This window comes from Nerophis lumbriciformis, linkage group LG13 (genome assembly GCF_033978685.3).
Source record: "Nerophis lumbriciformis linkage group LG13, RoL_Nlum_v2.1, whole genome shotgun sequence".
Lineage (NCBI taxonomy): Eukaryota > Metazoa > Chordata > Actinopteri > Syngnathiformes > Syngnathidae > Nerophis > Nerophis lumbriciformis.
The window spans coordinates 7,042,773-7,070,386 of record NC_084560.2 but is presented as its reverse complement, the minus strand read 5'-3'; the positions used below and the strand labels follow the sequence as shown (position 1 = coordinate 7,070,386).

The 27,614-nt window shown below is 40.3% G+C and overlaps 1 protein-coding gene across 1 annotated transcript in view; it reads left to right on the top strand.

Moving 5' to 3' along the window:
* The window catches only part of LOC133613882 (uncharacterized), a 74,698-nt gene that overhangs the window by 35,134 nt on the left and 11,950 nt on the right, over positions 1-27,614 (top strand). The window contains exons 7-10 of the mRNA XM_061971756.2: positions 617-758; positions 852-1,136; positions 14,733-15,701; positions 24,447-25,330. Of these exons, the coding sequence (XP_061827740.2) occupies positions 617-758; positions 852-1,136; positions 14,733-15,701; positions 24,447-25,330 (2,280 nt within the window). The remainder of the gene's footprint in view (positions 1-616; positions 759-851; positions 1,137-14,732; positions 15,702-24,446; positions 25,331-27,614) is intronic.

Sequence of the window (27,614 nt, the reverse complement as noted above, 5' to 3'; positions counted from 1 at the left end):
GCAGGTGCCTGCTCGTTTTTCGTATGTGGGTAACAACATTTAACTATGTATATATATTTCCCAATTGGTTTAACTGCCACCCGCAAAAAAAAAAAAAAAAAAAAAAAAAATCTAATTAATCCGCCCGACCCGACCCGCGAGCGGATAAAATCTTATTTTTTTTAATTTCATCCGCCCGATCCGCGGATAATCCGCGGACTCCGCGGTTGTGTCCGCAAACCGCGCATCTCTAATATATATATATATAATATATATATATGTGTGTATATATATGTGTATATATATATATATGTATATATATATATATATATATATATATATATATATATATATATATATATATATAAATAACGTGTATATATATATATATATTATACGTTATTTATATATATATATATATATATATATATATATATATATGTGTGTATATATATATATGTATATATACGTTATTTATATATTAAGGCCCACCAGACACTTTGACTTGGGGGCAACATTGAGAGACATCTCAATGTTGCCCCCAAGTCAAAGTAATTTTCCCAGGTCTGCTTTAAAGACGACATACGTTTTGATGGCCAGTTTGTATTTCTCCACCTTAAATGTATGTTGCATGCAGGGACCTGGTGTTCATCTGGAGCAGGTTGCATCTGCGTGCTCACCCATCAACACAAGACTTCCTGGCTGAGTGCTGGCAACTGGCTTCTTGTGCCACCAACGCCCGGGCCCTTTTCCCCTTCATCAAAGTGGTTACCAGTGAGGTGCGACTGTAATCTTCCTCAAGTACTCAGAGCACAACGAACCTTTCATTTGACTTGTACCATTTTGTCTTGTGGGGGGCGTGGTCGGGACAGACGGGGGTCGACGGCGTGGAAGTGTGCGTTGAGCTTTGTGGCCGAGCCTTGCAGCTGTGTGACACGCACGCTGACGGCGTCGCTCAGTCGCTGGTCTTCAAGACCATCGCCTTCCTGCTGCCCAGTGACCTGGAGATCTGTCGAGCATGCGCCCTGCTGGTCTTCTGTCTGCAGCCGAGCCTGGAGACCTACCGAACTGTGCGCCTGCTCTACATGCATCCTGACCAGGAGTCACATCCTCATGGCAGCCGTGTCCGAACCAACGTTCGCTTCAAAATTCTGCAGGTAGGTTTACACGGAGACACCGAATACAAAATTATTGTCACTACCAAATTTTGCGGACTATAGAGTGCACCGAGATGCAAGCCGCACCCACTAAATTTTTGAGAAAAAAAATATTTTTCTACATGTATAAATGTAATTGTTTCCAAACGGTGTCTGTCAAACAAAACACAAGTCATCGTCATGGACCCATGAGCTGCGCGAGCCAGCTCTCCAATCAGCTAAACCAGGGGTCGGCAACCTTTACCAGTCAAAGAGCCATTTTGACCAGTTTCACAAATTATAGAAAACAATGGGAGCCGCAAAAAATTTTGGGAATTTTAAATGAAATAACACTGCATACAAAGTCTTTTTTTTGCTTTGTGCTATGTATAATCCAGGGGTCTCAGACACGCTGCCCACGCCTTTATGTGGAATTTGAAAGCTGGTGCGGCACGCAGGTTTTAAATGAATGGCGCTAGTCAGCGTCATGCGTGCCGTGATGATACAGCATATAGAACCCATTACAGCCAGCGTGCCTGATCAGCCACACGTTATATGGGGCTTCCGCTTGCTCACGTAGGTGACAGCAAGGCATACTTGTTCAACAACCACACAGGTCACACTGACGGTGGCGGTATAAAAAAAAACTTTAACACTCTTACTAATAATGCGCCACACTGTGAACCCACACCAAACAAGAATGACAAACAAATTTCGGGAGAACATCTGCACCGTAACACAACATAAACACAACAGGACAAATACCCAGAATCCCATGCAGCCCTAACTCTTCCGGGCTACATCATACACTCCCGCTACCAAACCCCACCCACCTCAACCGACGCACAGAGAGGGGAGGGGGGGGGGGGGTTGATGTGTGAGGGAGCAGGGTTGGGGTGGTGGCGGGGTTTGGCGGTAGCAGGGGTGTATAATGTAGCTCGGAAGAGTCAGGGCTGCATGGGATTCTGGGTGTTTGTTCTGTTGTGTTTATGTTGTGTTAAGGTGCAGATGTTCTCCCGAAATGTGTTTGTCATTCTTGTTTGGTTTTGGTTCAAAGTGTGGCGCATTATTAGTAAGAGTGTTAAAGTTGTTTTATATGACCACCGTCAGTGTAACCTGTGTGGCTGTTGTAAGCAGAAAATGTATGTTGTATAACAAGTGTTGGGCTGGCACGCTGTTAATACAGATTGTATAGGGCGCCAAATGTTGTACCATCATGGCACGCCCTTATTATAGCCGTAAGGGTGAAAATCGGTGAATATTAATCCCGGGAGTTTCTGCAAGAGGCACTGAAATCCGGAAATCTCACGGGAAAATTGGGGGGTTCAGCAAGTAAGCTGCTGAGCCGCATCAGAGTGATCAAAGAGCCGCATGCGGCTCCGGAGCCGCGGGTTGCCGACCCCTGAGCTAAACAGACTCAATAACTCCACGGTGACATTTTAATGAATTTACTGAGGAATTTGTGAAAGTGAAACAATACAAAAAGAATGCCACTGTAAGTTAATAATACTAACACAGACACTTGTAAACCTCTTAGCATATTAGCTAAGACTCACCACGCTAGCTTGATTACATTACGATAGCACGCGCAAAAATGCATGAAAACATGCCTACAGACATCACACAGATTCAGTTGGTTATATATTATCTCCTTGTCCCAATTGGTAGAGTTTTTTCGTGCCCTGATATTGGATGTTGTTGTGGCTCGTGCATCCCTTTGAAGCATTTATGATTAAGGGCTATAAAGTCAACTTTGATTGATGTTGTAAAACCTATAAACGTTGCTCGGAGAGATGAATGAAGAATCCATACGAGTAGAAAAACGCTAGAAGACTAACGGCAGGTCGATTTAAACCAAACCCACTACAATCAGTGGGACACGGCAGCGCCAGCAGTGAGCGATTTCGTCCAAAAGATGGCGCCATAGCACAAACAAAAACACCCTCTCTGGGTTTTTGAGTTTTTTGGGGTTTTTTTAATTATAAAATAATTTTAAATATTTCTGTCAGCAAACAATAATCTATAAAATTAGCCGCAGGGTTCAAAGTGTAGGAAAAAAGTATCATACCAAAAATTGGCGCCAGTATTTCATTTTGACATATATCTTTACTGGCCATTTTTGTATTGGTATCGTGTTTGGGTTTTTTTCTACTTTAGCTGATACAGTGTATACCGTATTTTTCGGACTATAAGTCGCAGTTTTTTCATAGTTTGGCCGGGCTCCAGTGCGACTTGTATATGTTTTTTTCCCTTCTTTATTATGCATTTTCGGCAGGTGCGACTTATACTCCGGTGCGACTTATACTCCGAAAAATACGGTACACATACTGTATGACACCAGTATTTAGTATTTAAAAAAAATTATAATTAGTGAAGTAGATAAGTAATGAGCACTAATTTACTCGGCATGAAAAATGTTCTCTTTTTGCTGTAACCCATACCTGTTTTTTATTAATTGATTCAAGGATAAAAATGACTCTTAATTGTAAATATTTTCCCCCAAATATGTCATATCTGACAGGGCATTTATAGTAGTTCTTGTGAGAATTATTTGGTTTACTCGACCGCGGCGCTCTTGCAGTGCCGCTCGCCTACAGTACGTCTCCTCGGCTTACAGGTCAAAACTTAAATTTTTTTTGCCAGGAAATAGTTATTGTCCTTCTTTCTCGCTCCTGTTTTGTGTGTTTTCGCTACTGCGGCGATGGAGTCGCACGACAAGCCTCAAGACTCGGGAGCGTTGGCTCCGCAAAGGGGCACCGCCAGTTTCACGTTCCGTGATTTCATCAAAATAGTAACATGAGAGATGGATGGACATAGGGCTGGGCAAAATGGCCTTTTATTAATATCTGGATATTTTTAGGCCATGTCACGATACACGATATATATCTGGATATTTGGCCTTAGCCTTGAATGAACACTTGATGCATATAATCACAGCAGTATGATGATTCTATGTTAGGGATGTCCCGATCCAGGTTTTTGCACTTCCGATCCGATACCGATATTGTTTTTGCACTTCCGATCCGATACCGATACTGACTGATACTGGCCTAGCCGAGCATGTATTAAAGTTTAAAGTTATTTAGCCTACATAGTTGTCAGAATCATTTTGAAAAGGGTTTTAGTACTCTTGATAACAACTAGCCAGCTGAATTAGGTGAGTTTGAATAATACACAATGGTTGGTAACAAGAAACGGACCTGTTTATTCAAGGATAAACACAAAATAGACAAAATTATACATGACAAACAGAAATGGCATCATTGAAACTAGGGCTGGGCGATATGGCCTTTTTTTAATATTGCGATATTTTAAGGCCATATTGCGATACACGATATATATCTCGATATTTTGCCTTAGCCTTGAATGAACACTTGATGCATATAATCACAGCAGTATGATGATTCTATGTGTTTTGATTGATTGATTGAGACTTTTATTAGTAGGTTGCACAGTGAAGTACATATTCCGTACAATTGACCACTAAATGGTAACACCCGAATAAGTTTTTCAACTTGTTTAAGTCGGGGTCCACTTAAATTGATTCATGATACAGATATATACTATCAGATATATACTATCATCATAAAACAGTCATCACACAAGATAATCACATTGAATTATTTACATTATTTATAATCCAGGGTGTGGAGGGGGGCGCCGGATGTAAGTGTCAAAAAGACAGCCAAAAGAGTTTGATATGAGAATAAATCTAAAGTTAAAATATAGGGTAGAAATGCACCCATTTGCAGGAAATGTAGTCTTGATTTTCAACATTTTCTTTCAAGGCTTGCATGTCTACATTAAAACATTCTTCTTCATACTGCATTAATATATGCTACTTTTAAACTTTCATGCAGAGAAGGAAATCACAACTAAAAAAATCACAATTTTTTTCATACGGTGTTGATGTGGAAATGTTTGCCTCGGCATTTTGATGGTGTGGACGTGTGGCACCGAATGGAGATAAGCGTCTCGACAGACGTTACAATATTTGAACAATGATGACGAAAACTGTTTTCTCTGTCGTGTCCAGGTGTCAAAAATTGTTATGCGCTTATTTTTTTATTTGATTTTGTGCGTGGCATATAATTGCTATGCGCAGAGGACGTTTGAGCAGCGCGCACCTTAGAGGGAGCGTTGGTCACACGGCTGCGCTAGCATCACAGCTAACGTTAGCCATGCTGCTACCTCTGTGCTGGGAGAGGACGTTTACGTATGTGACGTATGACGTGACAGTATGTGACGTATGACGTGACAGTATGTGACGTGTGTAAGAAGGTGCGCTCGCTGTCTGTGAGAAGCACAGACACAGAAAAGAGTGAGAAGAGCCTGTCGTGTAATTCCAGCAGCTAAAAGCAACTGAGAATCCACAGACCTGTGGATGTGTTGAAGGTGTGCTGGAAAATGCGTAACGGAAATTAGGGAGCAGCAGAAAAGTGGAATGTATTATTTAAATAAGTGCGTTGGAAAACACGGACCAGGTTTTTTTTTTTAACTGGATCTGGATCGGCATTTTCCCATGCCTTGCCGATACACATTTTTTGGCAAATATCGGCGGCCGATCCGATCCAAATATCGGATCGGGACATCCCTAATACAGTCGTGGAATTAACACATTATTATGCCTAATTTTGTTGTGATGCCCCGCTGGATGCATTAAACAATGTAACAAGGTTTTCCAAAAAAAATCAACTCAAATTATGGGGACAAAAATGCCAACATGGCACTGCCATGTTTATTATTGAAGTCACAAAGTGCATGATTTTTTTTAACATGCCTCATCTTGGAATTTGGGACATGCTCTCGCTGAGAGAGACTATGAGGAGTTTGAGGTGGGCGGGGGCAGGGTTGAGGTGGGGGGGTAGAGGGTAGCGGGGGGTGTATATTGTAGCGTCCAGGAAGAGTTAGTACTGCAAGGGGTTCTGGGTATTTGTTCTGTTTATATTGTGTTACGGTGCTGATGTTCTCCCGAAATGTGTTTGTCATTCTTGTTTGGTGTGGGTTCACAGTGTGGCGCATATTTGTAACAGTGTTAAACTTGTTTATACGGCCACCCTCAGTGTGCCATGTATGGCTGTTGACCAAGTATGACCTGCATTCACTTGTGTGCATGAACAGTCTTAGATATAATGTGACTGGGCCGCCACGCAAAGGCAGTGCCTTTTAAGGTGTATTGGCGCTCTGTACCTCTCCCTACGTCCGTGTACACAGCGGCGTTTTAAAAAGTCACAAATGTTACTTTTTGAATCCGATACCGATAATTATGAAACCGATACTGATAATTTCCGATATTACATTTTAAAGCATTTATCGGCCGATAATATTGGCAGTCCGATATTATCGAACATCCCTACTTACAATATATTATAAAGTGGTATAAAATGGGGTAGATGAGTTATTGTGATGTAGAGAAATGTCATTATTTGACTAATTTTCCCAGGAGATGTTCTATATTTTGAAACGAAATGTCGATGTTCCTCTTAGACACACATAAAAAAAAGGTGTTTGATTGTCACATAAAACTTTGGCGCTAATGGTCCTACCTTTCCCTAAAAAACAATGTTCAAAAAACAACTTCAAGTCTTACTGACGTATAGGGTTGTACGGTACACCGGTACTAGTGTAGTATCGCGGTACTAATGAATCAAAAACGGTACTATAATCTGTTTGAAAATTGCTGGTTCCCAATTTATTTATTTTATTTTTTTTTTAACGGGCATGTGTCAGGTTCAAACACCCAAGTATCTATTACACAAGACAAAAAGAAGGAATCAGGCAGAGACAGAGTTGAATTTTACTCATGAGGAGAGACGTATTGGGCTGCGCACTCAGTTACAGTTTCCCCCTTACGCTCTAAGGTACAGTGCCACATGCTCCTCTATTTATTCGGGAGGTCCCTAGTTAACATCACTACACAATACATGATTATTCAGAATGGAAATGTGCTGACACTCGTGATCTCTGTCCTGTCCGCGCCGAGGTACTCGATGTCCGTCCTTGGTTGTTAGCAGGCAGCGTCTGGAAACAAACTGCTGACACGAGACAACTCGCAAAGCAAGATTACCCGTTGTGTGCCTTTGCACGGATAGAAAAGTACAACTTCAGCACAATTGATAATAACTACAGCAACAGCCTTTAAGCATAAGAGTTGCGTGATAACTTATACATAATTATTCTAACAGCATGACGGCGCATCGTCACATCATGACTTTGCTGGTTTTACGAGCAGTGGAGCATGTTCGGCAGCGCGCACACACAGAGTACTTACAAGCAGACACAGTGCGTAGACAGAAAAGGGAGAACGGACGCATTTTGGTGTAAAAAGTAAAGATAAAGGTGAAGTTATGATACTGAAACACCCTCAGGAAGAGGTGCTTTAAGATGTGGATCTACACCTGACATCCACTGTAATGATACCAAGTATAAGAGCGTATCGAGTCGATACTACTATGATTCCATCGATATTTTTTATCGTCACAAAATCTTTTTTTTTTCGTTTAAAAAAAAAAAAAAAGAGTTATATTATGTTTATAAAGTCATGAAATACGTCCCTGGACACATGAGGACTTTGAATATGACCAATGTATGATCCTGTAACTACTTGGTATCGGATTGATACCTAAATGTGTGGTATCATCCAAAACTAATGTAAAGTATCAAAGAAGAGAAGAATAAGTGATGATTACATTTGAACAGAAGTGTAGATAGAACATGTTGAAACAGGAAAATAAGCAGATATTAACAATAAATGAACAAGTTTATCCAGTTTTACAGTTTGTCCCTCATAATGTTGAAAAAATAATAGGTGTATAAATGACACAATATGTTACTGCATACGTCAGCAGACTAATTAGGAGTCTTTGTTTGTTTACTTACTACTAAAAGACAAGTTGTCTAGTATGTTCAACATTTTATTTAAGGACTTAATTACAATAATAAACATATGTTTAATGTACCCTAAGATTTTTTTGTTAAAATAAAACCAATTATGACATTTTCTGTGGTCCCCTTTATTTAGAAAAGTACCGAAAAGAATCGGAATACATTTTGGCACCGGTACTGGTACCAAAATAATGGTTTTGAGACAACACTAGTCTGAAGTCTCTTTAGCGTTGACTGGGACTTGCAATAGTCAATACCAGATGAAATGAACGTGTGAATGATCATTTCCAGATCCAATTTTTGACAGCGAATTTCTCACTGTGGAAATATTTCTGAGGTGATTTAAAAACAGTTTTTGGTCAGTCGACGACCGTGACCCTCCAAAGACTTTGACTGATCCAACACAAGCCCAAGGTTTCTGAGGCTGCTGTGAACAGATGCAGAGAAGGCCAGTGGAGACTCACGGGGGAGGACTTCAAAGAAGTTTTACATTTTAACAGAAGTGTAGATAGAACATGTTGAAACGGGAAAATAAGCAGATATTAACAGTAAATGAACAAGTGGATCCATTTTTACAGTTTGTCCCTCATAATGTTGACAAAATAATAGAATGATAAACACAATATGTTACTGCGTACATCAACAGACTAATTAGGAGTCTTTGTTTACTTACTCCTCAAAGACAAGTTGTCTAGTATGTTCACTATTTTATTTAAGGACTAAATTGCAAAAATAAACATATGTTTAATGTACCGGTACCCTAAGATTGTTTTTGTTAAAGGGGAACATTATCACAATTTCAGAATGGTTAAAACCATTAAAAATCAGTTCCCAGTGGCTTATTATATTTTTCGAAGTTTTTTTCTAAATTTTACCCATCACGCAATATCCCTAAAAAAAGCTTCAAAGTGCCTGCTTTTAACCATCGTTATATACACCTGTCCATTTTCCTGTGACGTCACATAGTGAAGCCAACACAAACGAACATGGCGGATAGAACAGCAAGCTTTAGCGACATTAGCTCGGATTCAGACTCTGATTTCAGCGGCTTAAGCGGTTCAACAGATTACGAATGTATTGAAACGGATGGTTGTAGTGTGGAGGCAGGTAGCGAAAACGAAATTGAAGAAGAAACTGAAGCTATTAAGCCATATCGGTTTGAACCGTATGCAAGCGAAACCGACGAAAACGACACGACAGCCAGCGACACGGGAGAAAGCAAGGACGAATTCGGCGATCGCCTTCTAACCAACGATTGGTATGTGTTTGTTTGGCATTAAAGGAAACTAACAACTATGAACTAGGTTTACAGCATATGAAATACATTTGGCAACAACATGCACTTTGAGAGTGCAGACAGCCCAGTTTTCATCAATTAATATATTCTGTAGACATACCCTCATCCGCTCTCTTTTCCTGAAAGCTGATCTGTCCAGTTTTGGAGTTGATGTCAGCAGGCCAGGGAAGCTAGGGTCGATATTCTTCTCTTGATCATCTTCGGGACGGTGTGAGCCAAGACATCCAGGGAGTTTAGCTCGCTCGTCTGCGGGAACAAACTGCCGCCATTGCTTGCCGTGTTACCGAGGTTCTTTGTCCCTGAATTGCTCACACACTCCGGCAGATTCAATGGGGGTCTGGCGGCAGATTTCCTTGACTTTATCGTTGGAAATGCATCTGCTTTGAGTGTCGCAGGATATCCACACATTCTTGCCATCTCTGTCGTAGCATAGCTTTCGTCGGTAAAGTGTGCGGAACAAACGTCCAATTTCTTGCCACTTTCGCATCTTTGGGCCACTGGTGCAACTTGAATCCGTCCCTGTTCGTGTTGTTACACCCTCCGACAACACACCGACGAGGCATGATGTCTCCAAGGTACGGAAAACAGTCGAAAAAACGGAAAATAACAGAGCTGATTTGACTCGGTGTTTGAGAAAATGGCGGATTGCTTCCCGATGTGACGTCACGTTGTGACGTCATCGCTCCGAGAGCGAATATCGGAAAGGCGTTTAATTCGCCAAAATTCACCCATTTAGAGTTCGGAAATCGGTTAAAAAAATATATGGTCTATTTTCTGCAACATCAAGGTATATATTGACGCTTACATAGGTCTGGTGATAATGTTCCCCTTTAAAATAAAGCCAATAATGACATTTTTTGTGGTCCCCTTTATTTAGAAAAGTATCAAAATACATTTTGGTACCCTACTGACATATAATATCCATGTTTAAAAAACTTTTACTGGAAATGAATATCACCTCCAACTATGGCTTATCGGCCTCCTTGACTACACTGCAAAAAGTCAGTGTTCAAAAACAAGAAAAAAAAATACAAAAATGAGGGGTATTTTACTTGAACTAAGCAAAATGATCTGCCAATAGAACAAAAAAATTCGGCTTGTCAAGACTTTCCAAAACAAGTAACATTAGCTAACGTCAATGAACCCAAAAATACCTTAAATTAAGTATATTCTCACTAATAACAAGTGCACTTTTCTTGGTAGAAAAAAAAAGAGACCTTTTTTCTCAATATGTTGAAAAATATTCTTAAATTAAGTCAATTCTAGTGCCTTTATCTTGACATAATGATATGCGCTCGGCATCATGATTGAAATCATTACTTTAAAAAGGTAGTTTTATTCTTGTGAGTGTTAATGCCACAGCTTTGCAACAGTTGATGTTCTAGTATCAGGCATGTTTTACTCAATATAGGTCAGGGGTCGGCAACCTTTACCAGTCAAAGAGCCATTTTGACCAGTTTCACAAATTAAAGATAACAATGGGAGCCACAAATATTTTTATACATTTTAAATGAAATAACACTGCATAAAAAGTATTTTTTTTGCTTTGTGCTATGTATAAACCAGGGGTCTCAGACACGCTGCTCATAGCTTTTATATGGAATTTGAATGCTGGTGCGGCACGCGGGTTTTATATGAATGGCGCTTGTCAGCGTCATGCGTGCCGTGATGGTACAGCATATAGCACCCACTACAACCAGCGTGCCTGATCAGCCACACGTTGTATGGGGCTTCCGCTTGCTCACGTAGGTGACAGCAAGGCATGCTTGGTCAACAACCACACAGGTTACACTGACGGTGGCGGTATAAAAAATTTTTTTTTAACACTCTTACTAATAATGCGCCACACTGTGAACCCACACCAAACAAGAATGACAAACACGTTTCGGGAGAACATCTGCACCGTAACACAACAGGACAAATACCCAGAATCCCATGCAGCCCTAACTCTTCCGGGCTACATTATACACCCCTGCTACCAAACCCCGCCCACCTCAACCGACGCACAGAGAAGCGGGGTGGGTTGATGTGTGAGGGAGCAGGGTTGGTGTGGGGTTTGGTGGTAGCAGGGGTGTATAATGTAGCCCGGAAGAGTCAGGGCTGCATGGGATTCTGGGTATTTGTTCTGTTGTGTTTGTGTTGTGTTAAGGTGCAGATGTTCTCCCGAAATGTGTTTGTCATTCTTGTTTGGTTTTGGTTCAAAGTGTGGCGCATTATTAGTAAGAGTGTTAAAGTTGTTTTATATGGTCACCGTCAGTGTAACCTGTGTGGCTGTTGACCAAGTATGCCTTGCTGTCACGTACGTGTGCAAGCAGAAGATGCATAATGCATAACAAGGGGTTGGGTTGGCAAGCAGTTAATACAGATTGTAGAGGGCGCCAAATGCTATACCATCATGGCACGCCCTTATTATAACTGTAAGGGTGAAAATCGGAGAATATTAATCCCGGGAGTTTTCTGCGAGAGGCATTGAAATCCGGAAGTCTCCCGGGAAAACCGGGGGGGTCGGCAAGTAAGCTGCTGAGCCGCATCAGAGTGATCAAAGAGCCGCATGCGGTAGTGATGGGATCGGCAGTTCTTTTGACTGTACTGAATCACTAGAATCAGTTCCTTAAATTGATTCGTTCAAAAAATTCGTTCACTGAATCACTTCTGCAGCAGCAGTTCTGTGTGCAGGTCGGCGAATCACTTCTGCAGCAGCAGTTCTGTGTGCAGGTCGGCGAATCACCGAATCACTTCTGCAGCAGCAGTTCTGTGTGCAGGTCCGCGAATCACTTCTGCAGCAGCAGTTCTGTGTGCAGGTCGGCGAATCACCGAATCACTTCTGCAGCAGCAGTTCTGTGTGCAGGTCGGCGAATCACCGAATCATTTCTGCAGCAGCAGTTCTGTGTGCAGGTCGGTGAATCACGAGTCCGTCAGTAACAGATTCCCCAGCGGCAGATCTCGGTGTGTGTCAGTTCGCGAACGACACAAGCCCTCAGCACCCAATGAACGACACGCACAGTGACTGAACGAGATCCTCAATGTGACACAGTCAGTTCTCTGTGTCAGTAGGTTCGCGAGTCCTGTTGTTAAATATGTTGTATTGCACTGAAATGAAAATAAGAAATAAATAAAAGTGGGAAATAAAAAAAAATAGTAATAGCCTACTAAAATGCTTGCAATCAACAGTTAAATAAATAGGCCTTGTTTGTTTAGTGCAAAAACAAATATTAAATTAAGAAACCCTTAACAAATGCCAACATAAAAACTAAATGTTCTGTAGCAAAGAAAATGTAAACTTAAATATGCAAACAAAAAGAAAATAAATACCTTCAAAATAAAACAAATAAATTAAGAGCCAGAAATGCCAACATAAAAACTAAATGTTCTGTAGCCTATGTTTAAAAATATAACAAAGAAAATATTAACTTAAATGTGCAAACAAAAAGAAAATAAATAGGCTACCTTAAATAAAACAAAACAAATATTAAACCAAGTGCCAGAAAAGCCAACATTAAAACTAACATTTCTGTAGCTTACATTTAAAAATATAAAAATGGAAATATCAACTTAAATATGCAATAAAAAAGAAAATAAATAGCTTAAATAATATAAAAATCAAGATAAATAATAGCCTATGTATATGTTAGTTATTTTTTTAATTTTAAATCTTCTCAAACAGCCTGCCCTACACTTTACCCCCCGCCCCTCCCCCTCGCGTCGCTGCTGCTCAGCCTTGCCCTGCACTGACTTTCTTTCTGTCTCCTCTACTCTCATAACTTTATGTGTTGAGATAATGGGGACGGGGCGCGTGTGTGTGTTTGTTTTCATGTGGCTTGAGTCAACATTAGCCGTTAGCTTGGAGAATGAATGGAGAACGGATGCCAATGGCATGAAACATATCCCCGCGACGGGAGGAGAATCACTCGCGGCATTGGGGCAAGCAGAGCAAAGCAGAGAGCGAGAGCGTTGTCGTTCACTGAGTGATTCATGTCGTTAATCCGCGGTGAACGAATCGTTCGCTCAGTCCCTCCCCCCGCCCCCATGATGAGTAGCTGGCTGCGTCGTTCGCCGACGTCACAGAATGCGCCAGTTCCACTCATACCGGCATGGTCGCGGCGGAGCTCAACTGAACTGAGAAAGGAACGAATCAGTTCATGAAGTGATTCGGTTCAGTACGTTCACTCAAAAGATTCGTTCGTTCGAACGAATCGTTCGCGAACGACACAACACTAGCATTCGGCTCCGGAGCCGCGGGTTGCCGACCCACGATATAGGTCATCAAATCTCAGCAACAAGCTCTAATATCTAACTGACATAATTTAGGACCAAAACCCTTAAAAGAAGTAAAACACTCTAACATAAAATCTGCTTAGTGAGAAGAATTATCTTATCAGACAGAAAATAAGCAAATATCACCCTTACCGTATTTTCCGCACTATAAGGCGCACCTAAAAACCACAAATTTTCTCAAAAGCTGACAGTGCGCCTTATAACCCGGTGCGCTTTATATATGGATTAATAATAAGATTCATTTTCATAAAGTTTCGGTCTCGTAACTACGGTAAACAGCCGCCATCTTTTTTCCCGGTAGAACAGGAAGCGCTTCTTCTTCTACGCAAGCAACCGCCAAGGTAAGCACCCGCCCCCATAGAACAGGAAGCGCTTCTTCTTCTACTGTAAGCAACCACCCGCCCGCGTAGAAGAAGAAAAAGCGTGCGGATATTACCGTACGTTTCATTTCCTTTGTGTGTTTACATCTGTAAAGACCACAAAATGGCTCCTACTAAGCTACAGGGATCCGGTTCATGAAAAGACGCAATCTCTCCATCCGCACACGGATTACTATTTCACAGCAACTGATATTCCTGTGAACCGCACTGTGGATACAACGGGAGCACGTACGGTGAATATTCGCACCACAGGGAATGAGAAGTCATCCTTCACTGTGGTTCTAGCTTGCCATGCTAATGGCCAGAAACTTCCACCCATGGTGATATTCAAAAGGAAGACCTTGCCAAAAGAGACCTTTCCAGCCGGCGTCATCATAAAAGCTAACTCGAAGGGATGGATGAAGAAAAGATGAGCGAGTGGTTAAGGTAAGTTTAAGTTTACGCGAAGAGGCCGGGTGGCTTTTTTCAGCAGCTCCGTCCATGTTGATATACGATTCCATGCGCGCCCACATCACGCTGGTTTTAATATATTATTCAAGTTTGACTGACCTATTTGACTGTTTTTTTGACATTCCTTTAGCGCAGTTAGATGCGGCTTACAACACGGGGGCGGCTTAGTTTTGAAATATGCCGTTCATTGAAGGCGCGGCTTATAACCCAGGGCGCCTTATGGTGCGGAAAATACGGTACTTGAGATATTTCATCTTGCTTAGATTTCAGTTTTTGCAGTGTACCAGTCGATATTGAGGACTAACTATATCGTTTCGCTTCATATTTCAGATGCTCAAAGAACGTCTGTGTTTCGACCCAGAGTTTTGGAATATCCTGACACTCAGGAGTCGCTGCTTGGAGTTGATCGGTGACAAAGTGACCCAAGACGCTGTTCTCAACGAGACTGAGGAGGAAAAGGACTATTGTGATGATGAGCTGTTGACGAGTACTGCCACAAATGATTCTAACACTAAAGATTTAGGTTCCTGCGAGTGCACTGGCACTCCAGCGGAGAACCAGGACCCTCCACAGGAACCTATTTCTGATGGCAAGATTGTAAGCCCGTTGAGTCACGCGCCTGTCAGGAAGAGAAAACTGCAGAAGAGAATCCAACTGGACGATGATCTAATAGACGAAGAGAACGATCCCGAATTCAAATACAACCTCAAACCTTCCTCAGGGTCTGAAAAGGCCGTCTACGCACTGAGACACAATCACACCCGGAGGGAAAACTCTGACGACACGCTCCCTATTAACCGGGAAAACTTGTCCCGCTGTGTGAAAAGCCAGATCTTGACGAGGAAGGGCAGGAGGAGGAGGTGGCTGCAGGGTCTTCCCACGCTGGAGAAGGCACCGAGCGTTCAGCAGAAGTTGGTGGTGGTGAAAGGGAAAAAGCGGGGCAGGAAGCCTTTATATAGATGGGAAGTCTCCTACCCCGATAATGAGTTACCCCTTCCCAGGGAGGAGTGTGGGCCGGACCCCGCAGAGGAGGAGATGCCTCACCTGGAGAACGAGGTGGAACTGGAGCGTGCACACCTGGAGAAGCGAGGCCAAGAATGTGATGTTTGTGAAGCCCTCGCTGTCCAAGGGGAGCCAGAGCTGGACGGACCTCTGCTGGACGTGGCCAGTTTCCCGGTGGAAGTGCGCCACAGTTACCATCTTCAGTCCACACACCCTGACGACGACACGGGACAGCCTGCGGAAGCGCCCGTGCTCGGACCAGGAAAGTCACAACTCGCCAAGAAATCAAAGAAAGCGGTCAGTGTGTTATTTGTCACCATCTTGGAGTTGCTTTGGTTCTTGAAATGTTCACATTATTTTTTGCTCGTGTCGACCATGAAATGGGGAGGCTATTAGCGTAATAACAATTAGCGGCGTGAGTCTGTGGGCACCTCACAATTCGATTCCTGGGCTGACTATTTGATTCAGAAACAATTCTTAATTCAGACAGATTTTCACAATTGTATTTGGTACAATAATTATAATGACACTTTGTCAAAACAGATTACAGGTTAAAAAAAGCTTCTGGTTGCATGGAGAAAAACATGTTTTTGAAAACTGATTTTTACCAACAACAAAAAAAGGTTAAATATGTATATATACATATGTGTATATATGTATGTGTATATGTATATATCTATATATGTGTATATATATATATATATATATATATATATATATATATATATATGTGTATATATATATATATATATATATATATATATATATATACACACACACATATATATATATATATATATATATATATATATATATATATATATATACAATATATATATACAAATATATATACATCGAGAGGAGCCAGATGAGGTGGTTCGGGCATCTGGTCAGGATGCCACCCGATCGCCTCCCTCGGGAGGTGTTTAGGGCACGTCCGACCGGTAGGAGGCCACGGGGAAGACCCAGGACACGTTGGGAAGACTATGTCTCCCGGCTGGCCTGGGAACGCCTCGGGATCCCCCGGGAGGAGCTGGACGAAGTGGCTGGGGAGAGGGAAGTCTGGGCTTCCCTGCTTAGGCTGCTGCCCCCGCGACCCGACCTCGGATAAGCGGAAGAAGATGGATGGATGGATGGATACAAATCCCGTTTCCATATGAGTTGGGAAATTGTGTTAGATGTAAATATAAACGGAATACAATGATTTGCAAATCCTTTTCAACCCATATTCAATGGAATACACGACAAAGACAAGATATTTGATGTTCAAACTCATAAACTTTATTTATTTTTTTGCAAATAATAATTAACTTAGAATTTCATGGCTGCAACACATGCCAAAGTCATTGGGAAAGGGCATGTTCACGACTGTGTTACATGGCCTTTCCTTATTTCCGTATTTTAGGCTTCGTAATGCGCCACATATTGTCAATGGGAGACAGGTCTGGACTACAGGCAGGCCAGTCTAGTACCCGCACTCTTTTACTATGAAGCCACGTTGATGTAGCACGTGGCTTGGCATTGTCTTGCTGAAATAAGCAGGGGCGTCCATGGTAACGTTGCTTGGATGGCAACATATGTTGCTCCAAAACCTGTATGTACCTTTCAGCATTAATGGCGCCTTCACAGATGTGTAAGTTACCCATGTCTTGGGCACTAATACACCCCCATACCATCACACATGCTGGCTTTTCAACTTTGCACCTATAACAATCCGGATGGTTCTTTTCCTCTTTGGTCCGGAGGACAAGACATCCACAGTTTCCAAAAACAATTTGAAATGTGGACTTGTCAGACCACAGAACACTTTTCCACTTTGTATCAGTCCATCTTAGATGAGCTCAAGCCCAGCGAAGCCGACGGCGTTTCTGGGTGTTGTTGATAAACGGTTTTCGCCTTGCATAGGAGAGTTTTAACTTGCACTTACAGATGCAGCGACCAACTGTAGTTACTTACATTGGTTTTCTGAAGTGTTCCTGAGCCCATGTAGTGATATCCTTTACACACTGATGTCGTTTGTTGATGCAGTACAGCCTGAGGGATAGAAGGTCACGGGCTTAGCTGCTTATGTGCAGTGATTTCTCCAGATTCTCTGAACCCTTTGATGATATTGCGGACCATAGATGGTGAAATATATGTATATATATGTATATATATATATATATATGTGTATATATATGTATATATATATATATATGTGTATATATATGTATATATATATATGTATATATATATATGTGTATATATATGTATATATATATATATATATATATATATATGTGTGTGTGTGTATATATGTATATATCTATATATATGTGTATATATGTATACATATGTATGTATGTATATATATACATATGTATACATATATACACATATATATATATATATATATATATATATATATATATATATATATATATATTTCACCATCTATGGTCCGCAATATCATCAAAGGGTTCATGTGTGTATATATATATATATATATATATATATATATATATATATATAATGTATGTATCTATATACATATGTATATATGAACAGTGTTGGGACTAACGCGTTACAAAGTAACGCGTTACTGTAACGCCGTTAGTTTCGGCGGTAACTAGTAATCTAACGCGTTATTTTTTATATTCAGTAACTCAGTTACCGTTACTACATGATGCGTTACTGCGTTATTTTACGTTATTTTTTATGTAGTATCGGCTAGAAACTGAGGATCTGAGTGTGTTTTATTCCAGCGAAGCAGAGACGTGCTTCTGATTCTTCCTCTGCGCTCTCTGTGTGTGTGTGTGTGACTGTGTGTCTGAGTGTGGGAAGGGAAGGGGAGAGGAGGGGAGGGGGGTGCGCAATACAACGTAAACCGTTGGCCAACAAAAAAGTAACCACAGAACACTATACGACTATACGGTGTAGTGTTCTGTGGTTACTTTTTGGTTGGCCAAGCGGACGTGACGACAGGCTGTCCCCACTCAGATCCGCACGGACCGGGAGGGGGCGTGCCTTAAGTCCGGCTGGAAATCGGGAGAAATTTGGAGACTGGTTGTCCCAGGGAGAGGCACTGAAATTCGGGAGGGTTGGCAAGTATGAGATATTCTCACTTCTTTTCTTTTGTCGAGCACAAAGAAAAGAACATTTTAGTTAAAACAACAATTCAAATCTGCCTGGTTAGGCTCTGTGTATGTCACGTGTGCCTTCCTTAGGTGAAGCCAGCTTTACAGCTATGTTGTTGATCGATTGATTGATTGAAACTTTTATTAGTAGATTCCGTACAATTGACCACTAAATGGTAACACCCAAATAAGTTTTTTAACTTGTTTAAGTCGGGGTCCACTTAAATTGATTCATGCTACAGATATATACTATCAAATACATACTAACATCATAATACAGTCATCACACAAGATAATCATCAGGGTATATACATTGAATTATTTACATTATTTACAATCCCGGGTGTGGGATATGGAGGGGGGGTTAGGTTTGGTTGGTATCAACACTTCAGTCATCAACAATTGCATCATCAGAGAAATGGACATTGGAACAGTGTAGGACTGACTTGGTAGGATATGTACAGCAAGTAGTGGACACAGAGAGAGAGATCAGAAAGTATAAGAAAAAGTGTCTACATTTGATTATTTACAACCCGAAGAGGTATTATGTGGAAGGGAGGGTGTTAGTTTAGGGTTGTAGTTGCCTGGAGGTGTTCCATTAGTGCGGTTTTGAAGGAGGATAGAGATGCCCTTTCTTTTACACCTGTTGGGAGTGCATTCCATATTGAAGTGGCATAGAAAGAGAATGAGTTAAGACCTTTATTAGTTCGGAATCTGGGTTTAACGTGGTTAGTGTTAGTGTTATTATGCTGTTTGTTACTTATGTATGTTATGTTGCAGCTATTTAAAATAGTTTTGTCAATTTGTTCTGGCCTGAAATAAATTGGCCCTTTGAAACATATCTTTGTCTTTGTGTGTTGTATGTAGAGCACATTGCTTAGCAGAGTTCAGTGATACAAATGCATGTCAAGTTGATCAACACATTGTATTATTCTCCAGTGCAATAACAGTACTGAAATTAAGGCTAAAAGGGCATTAATGGGAGCTTTAAAAAAAAAAAAGTAGAAGAAGTAACTAAATAGTTACTTTTCACAGTAACGCATTACTTTTTGGTGTAAGTAACTGAGTTAGTAACTGAGTTACTTTTGAAATAAAGTAACTAGTAACTGTAACTAGTTACCGTATTTTCCGCACTATAAGGCGCACCTAAAAACCACAAATTTTCTCAAAAGCTGACAGTGCGCCTTATAACCCGGTGCGCTTTATATATGGATTAATATTAAGATTCATTTTCATAAAGTTTCGGTCTCGCAACTACGGTAAACAGCCGCCATCTTTTTTCCCCGTAGAAGAGGAAGTGCTTCTTCTTCTACGCAAGCAACCGCCAAGGTAAGCACCCGCCCCCATAGAACAGGAAGCGCTTCTTCTTCTACTGTAAGCAACCACCCGCCCGCGTAGAAGAAGAAGAAGAAGCGCGCGAATATTACGTTTCATTTCCTTTGTGTGTTTACATCTGTAAAGACCACAAAATGGCTCCTACTAAGCGACAGGGATCCGGTTCATGAAAAGACGCAATCTCTCCATCCGCACACGGATTACTATTTCACAGCAACTGCCTAAAGACTTTCAAGAAAAGCTGGCTACTTTCCGTGCATATTGTAAAAACAAGATAGCTGAAAAAAAGATCCGGCCAGAGAACATTATCAACATGGACGAGGTTCCACTGACTTTTGATATTCCTGTGAACCGCACTGTGGATACAACGGGAGCACGTACGGTGAATATTCGCACCACAGGGAATGAGAAGTCATCCTTCACTGTGGTTCTAGCTTGCCATGCTAATGGCCAGAAACTTCCACCCATGGTGATATTCAAAAGGAAGACCTTGCCAAAAGAGACCTTTCCAGCCGGCGTCATCATAAAAGCTAACTCGAAGGGATGGATGAAGAAAAGATGAGCGAGTGGTTAAGGTAAGTTTAAGTTTACGCGAAGAGGCCGGGTGGCTTTTTTCACGCAGCTCCGTCCATGTTGATATACGACTCCGTGCGCGCCCACATCACGCTGGTTTTTAATATATTATTAAAGTTTGACTGACCTATCTGACTGTTTTTTTGACATTCCTTTAGCGCAGTTAGATGCGGCTTATAACCCAGGGCGCCTTATGGTGCGGAAAATACGGTACTGTTTTTCAGTAACTAACCCAACACTGTATATGAACATATGTATCTATATATATATATATATATATATATATATATATATATATATATATATATATATATGTATATATGAACGTGAATGTACGTGTTTCTCGTGAACGTGAATATACGTGTTTCACATGAACGTAAACAGTGATGGGTTAGTTACTGAAAACCAGTAACTAGTTACAGTTACTAGTTGCTTTATTTCAAAAGTAACTCAGTTACTAACTCAGTTACTTACACCAAAAAGTAATGTGTTACTGTGAAAAGTAACTATTTAGTTACTTTTTTTTTAAAACTCCCATTAATGCCCTTTTAGCCTTCATTTCAGTACTGTTATTGCACTGGAGAATAATACAATCTGTTGATCAACTTGACATGCATTTGCATCATTGAACTCAGAAAGCAATGCTGTCTACATACAACACACAAAGACAAAGATATGTTTCAAAGGGCCAATTTATTTCAGGCCAGAACAAATTGACAAAACTATTTTAAATAGCTACAACATAACCCTAACTCTAACCCTAACCCACCATAAGTAACAAACAGCATAATAACAACATAGCTGTAAACCTGGCTTCACCCAAGGAAGGCACACATGACATACACAAAGCCTAACCAGGCATTTTTTCTCTCTCAAGGAATTCGGAAATAAAATGTATTCAGGAGATCAACACTGTACTGAAGCCCAGAACACTCTACACAATTCCCCAGTTTTAGTTTAGAGATAAGGAAAGATTGACCTGGCCCACTAGGATCCCTCTTTATGTTTGTAAACTTCATTGTCTATACATTTAGAGTGATGTGATAATCAAACACTTAAAAAGTTTAGAATGAAAGAGTATATAAGAGAATTGACAGAGTGTACCTTCAATGATGAATGATGAACAGAGGCAGAGTTTGGAGTGTTTTCTTTAGCTCGCTTTCCAAGTTTATGTAGTCACTGTCCAGGTACTTGGAACATGTTTTCCGTGCCATTTGCTGTTTGACGCCAGTATCATGCTAATTAGCTGCCTGAAAGCGGGTGACTCCACTGTAGAAATAGCCTGCATGTCTTCTAGCACATACGCTGCAATGGCTCTATCAATGCTGTCCTGGCTAGCAGTCCCTCCGTTAAAATCCTTAGGTGGAGGTGAAGTAGCATCGGAGTCTGTTTCTCTCTTTACTAGCTTCGTCGAAGCATGTTGCTTTTGTAGCTGTTTCAGCCGATTTGAATTGCTGTTTTGGGCAGTATACCTGGGCGCGGTCACTGCTGCTGCTCACTGCTCCCCTCACCTCCCAGGGGGTGATCAAGGGTGATGGGTCAAATGCAGAGAATAATTTCGCCACACCTAGTGTGTGTGTGACAATCATTGGCACTTTAACTTTAAGTAGATGGGATCTTTGATCCAAGACACAACTTACATTTAACTAAAATGTTCTTTTCTTTGTTCTCTACAAAAGAAAAGTAGTGAGATTGTTTTGTTAGTTGTTATGAGAGTAGCGTGTGTGTGTGTGTGTGTGTGTGTGTGTGTGTGTGTGTGTGTGTGTGTGTGTGTGTGTGTGTGTGTGTGTGTGTGTGTGTGTGTGTGTGTGTGTGTGTGTGTGTGTGTGTGTGTGTGTGGGGCCCTTTAAGATATGACAGCATGTGAGGTGGGTGACGTCAGTGAGTGAGTGGGCGAGAGAGGTGAGGGAGTGCGTACAGGTGCTAGTAGCTTGGTGGATGGCTGCATGCACGGTGCAAGACACCAATAAAGTCACAAAGTTGCAACAAACCGCGGAGCTGTAAAGACCCACTGCCGGGTAAAGTGAAAGTTGTTAGCACCGAAGTACATAGGCCCTGGAGGAACGTCTCCCCTGCGCTCTTCGACTACGGTCTGGGAGCCCCCCCACCCACACAAAGCACGCCTTTTCTTTTCCTTGTGACACAGAAGGACGACACCGCAGCGCTCCAATAAAACACACTCAGATCTTCTGTTTCTAGCCGATACTACATAAAAAATAGCGTAAAATAACGTAACGCATCATGTAGTAACTAACGGTAACTGAGTTACTGAATATAAAAAATATGCGTGTTTCACGTAAATATACGTGTTTCACGTAAATATACGTGTTTCACGTAAATATCTGTTTCACGTGAACGTAAATATACGTGTTTCACGTAAATATACGTGTTTCACGTAAATATACGTGTTTCACGTAAATATACGTGTTTCACGTAAATATACGTGTTTCACGTAAATATACGTGTTTCACGTAAATATACGTGTTTCACGTAAATATACGTGTTTCACGTAAATATACGTGTTTCACGTAAATATACGTGTTTCACGTAAATATACGTGTTTCACGTAAATATACGTGTTTCACGTAAATATACGTGTTTCACGTAAATATACGTGTTTCACGTAAATATACGTGTTTCACGTAAATATACGTGTTTCACGTAAATATACGTGTTTCACGTAAATATACGTGTTTCACGTAAATATACGTGTTTCACGTAAATATACGTGTTTCACGTAAATATACGTGTTTCACGTAAATATACGTGTTTCACGTAAATATACGTGTTTCACGTAAATATACGTGTTTCACGTAAATATGCGTGTTTCACGTAAATATGCGTGTTTCACGTAAATATACGTGTTTCACGTAAATATGCGTGTTTCACGTAAATATGCGTGTTTCACGTAAATATGCGTGTTTCACGTAAATATGCGTGTTTCACGTAAATATGCGTGTTTCACGTAAATATGCGTGTTTCACGTAAATATGCGTGTTTCACGTAAATATACGTGTTTCACGTGAACGTAAATATCTGTGTTTCATGTGAATATACGTGTTTCACGTGAACGTAAATATACGTGTTTCACATAAATATACGTGTTTCACGTGAGCGTAAATATACGTGTTTCACGTGAACGTAAATATAAATGTTTCACGTGAACGTAAATATACGTGTTTCACGTAAATATACGTGTTTCACGTGAGCGTAAATATACGTGTTTCACGTGAGCGTAAATATACGTGTTTCACGTGAATATAAGAGTTTCACGTAAATATACGAGTTTCATGTGAATATACGTGTTTCACGTGAGCATAAATATACGTGTTTCACGTGAGCGTAAATATACGTGTTTCACGTGAATGTACGAGTTTCACGTAAATATACGAGTTTCATGTGAATATACGTGTTTCACGTGGGCGTAAATATACGTGTTTCACGTGAGCGTAAATATACGTGTTTCACGTGAATGTAAATATACGTGTTTCACGTGAACGTAAATATACGTGTTTCACGTGAATATACGTGTTTCACGTGAATATACGTGTTTCACGTGAGCGTAAATATACGTGTTTCACGTGAACGTAAATATACGTGTTTTACGTGAACGTAAATATACGTGTTTCACGTGAACGTAAATATACGTGTTTCACGTGAATATACGTGTTTCACGTGAACTTAAATATACGTGTTTCACGTGAATATACGTGTTTCAGGTTAACGTAAATATACGTGTTTCACGTGAGCATAAATATACGTGTTTCACGTGAACGTAAATATACGTGTTTCACGTGAACGTAAATATACGTGTTTCACGTGAACGTAAATAAACGTTATTCATGTGAATATACGTGTTTCACGTGAACGTTAATATACGTATTTCACGTGAATATACGTGTTTCACGTGAATATACGTGTTTCACGTGAATATACATACGTGTTTCACATGAACGTTAATATACATGTTTCTCGTGAATGTAAATATACGTGTTTCATGTCTTGTCTTCTGTTGCAGGTGAAAGGAGGCCTTACGTGGAAGGAGAAGGTTGAGCGAGGTCAAAAATATGCGCACATCAAGTACCACTGTGGCGCCTGTAAGAAAACCTACAAAGGCTTGAACGTTTGCAGACATGCTGTTGCTCACCTGAAGACCAGCAGCATCTGCATCCTGTGTGAGAAGCTCTTCCAGCACCACCAAGTGGCCAAGAAGCACATCTGGGATCACATCCAGGAAATGTGCAAGAACAACAGCCAGGAAGCTCCAGCCACCAATGGGATGGCCAACAAGCTGCCTAAAAAGTCGCCTGAAAAGCTGCCTAAAAAGTCGCCTGAAAAGATGCCTGAAAAGCCGCCTGAAAAGCCGCCTGAAAAGTCGCCTGAAAAGCTGCCTGAAAAGCTGCCTGAAAAGCTGCCCGAAAAGCTGCCCGAAAAGTTACTCGAAAATCCGCTAAAAAAGCCGCCCAAAAAGCCGCCGAAAGTTACGAAGAAGGAAGTTCGGAGATTAGCGAAAGTGGAAAATGCCGGCCTGGGTCGGGAGGCTCGAATCATCCGCAACTTTCGCTCGCTCATGAAGAAGTTGAAGAAAGACGACGCCAACGTGGCGACGCTACTAAACTTCACAGACGATCAGGTCGTCATCAAAGACAGCCTGGTGGTGGTCTCAAGTCCACACGGGACCACGAAGGAGGAGGGACCGCATGGACAGGACAAGTCAGCAGGAGAAAACGGCTACAGTGTGGACCTCAAGTGTCTCCTGTGTCCCTCTCTGTCCTGCGATCGAGTCTTCGTTAAAGTCACCTCCACTGTGATCAGACACGCCATCAGATGTCACCTCCACGAGGACCAGGTGCTGGATAAGGTATTCCTTTGGGCCAAGCACAAGTGCGCCTTCTGTCCCAGGTAAGAGTCCACATGTACAAAACCCAAAACCAGTGAAGTTGGCACGTTGTGTAAATAAAAAGAGAATACAATGATTTGCAAATCCGTTTCAACTTATATTCAATTGAATAGACTGCAAAGACAACATATTTCATGTTCACACTGAGAAACTGCATTTTTTTCATTCACTTAGAATTTAATGGCAACAACACATTGCAAAAAAAGTTGTCTCAGGGGCATTTAAGATCGTACATAGATATGTCAAGATTGTGTGAAAAATGGTACATAAAGATCGTACGTAAAGGTTGTGTGTAAAGATATGTAAAGATCGTATGAAAAATGTAAAGATGGGACAAAAAGATGGTATGTAAAGATGGTACATTAAGATCATATGTAAAGATAGTACATTCAAATGGTATGTAAAGATGGTACATTAAGATCGTACATAGAGCTCGGTAAGGATTGTAAAAAAGATGGCATGTGACGATGATATGTGAAGATCGTACGTTAAGATCATACTTCAAGATGGTACATTAAGATCGTACGTTAAGTTTTAAGGATTGTAAAAAAGATGGCATTTAAAAATATGTAAAGATCGTACATAGATATGTAAAGATTGTATGAAAAATGGTACATTAAAATTGTACGTAAATATATGTAAAGATCATATGAAAAATGGTATGTAAAAATGTAAAGTTGGTAGGTAAAGATGGTACATAAATATTTAAAGATGGTACATAGATATGTAAAGATGGCACATAGATATGTAAAGGTGGCACAAAAACATGGTATGTAAATATTTAAAGATGGTACATAGATATGTAAAGATGGCACAAAAACATGGTATGTAAATATTTAAAGATGGTACATAGATATGTAAAGATGGCACATAGATATGTAAAGGTGGCACAAAAACATGGTATGTAAAGATGGCACAAAAAGATGGTATGTAAAGATGGTACATAGATATGTAAAGTTGGTACATAGACATGTAAAGATGGCACAAAAAGATGGTCTGTAAAGATGGTACAAAGAGATGGTATGTAAAGATGGTACATAGATATGTAAAGTTGGTACATAGATATAAAAAGATGGTCTGTAAAGTTGGTACATAGATATGTAAAGATGGCACAAAATTATGGTCTGTAAAGATGGTAGATAGATATGTAAAGATGGTACAAAAAGATAGTATGTAAAGATGGTACATAGATATGTAAAGTTAGTACATAGATATGTAAATATGGCACACAAAAAATGGTCTAAAGATGATACATAGATATGTAAAGATAGCACAAAATGATGGTATGTAAAGATGGTACAAAAAGATGGTATGTAAAGATGGTACATAGATATGTAAAGTTGGTACATCGATATGTAAAGATGGTCTGTAAAGATAGTACAAAAATATGGTATGTAAAGATTGTACATAGACATGTAAACATGGTATCTAAAGATGGTACATACAGTAGATGTGTCAAGTTTGTACATAGATATGTAAAGATGGTACAAAAAGGTGGCATGTAAAGATGGTACATAGATATGTAAAGTTGGTACGTAGATATGTAAAGATGGCACAAAAAGATGGTATGTAAAGTTGGGACATAGATATGTAAATATGGCACAAAAAGATGGTATGTAAAGTTGGGACATAGATATGTAAATATGGCACAAAAAGATGGTCTGTCAAGATGGTACATAGATATGTAAAGATGGCACAAAAAGGTGGTATGTAAAGATGGTACATAGATATGTAAAGTTGGTACATAGATATGTAAATATGGCACAAAAAGGTGGTATGTAAAGATGGTACATAGATATGTAAAGTTGGTACATAGATATGTAAAGATGGCACAAAAAGGTGGTATGTAAAGATGGTACATAGATATGTAAAGTTGGTACATAGATATGTAAAGATGGCACAAAAAGATGGTATGTAAAGTTGGGACATAGATACGTAAATATAGCACAAAAAGATGGTCTGTCAAGATGGTACATAGATATGTAAAGATGGCACAAAAAGGTGCTATGTAAAGATGGTACATAGATATGTAAAGTTGGTACATAGATATGTAAAGATGGCACAAAAAGATGGTATGTAAAGTTTGTACATAGATATGTAAATGTGGCACAAAAAGATGGTCTGTCAAGATGGTACATAGATATGTAAATATGGCACAAAAAGATGGTATGTAAAGATAGTACATAAATATGTAAAGTTGGTACATAGATAAGTAAAGATGGCACAAAAAGATGGTATGTAAAGATAGTACATAGATATGTAAAGTTGGTACATAGATATGTAAAG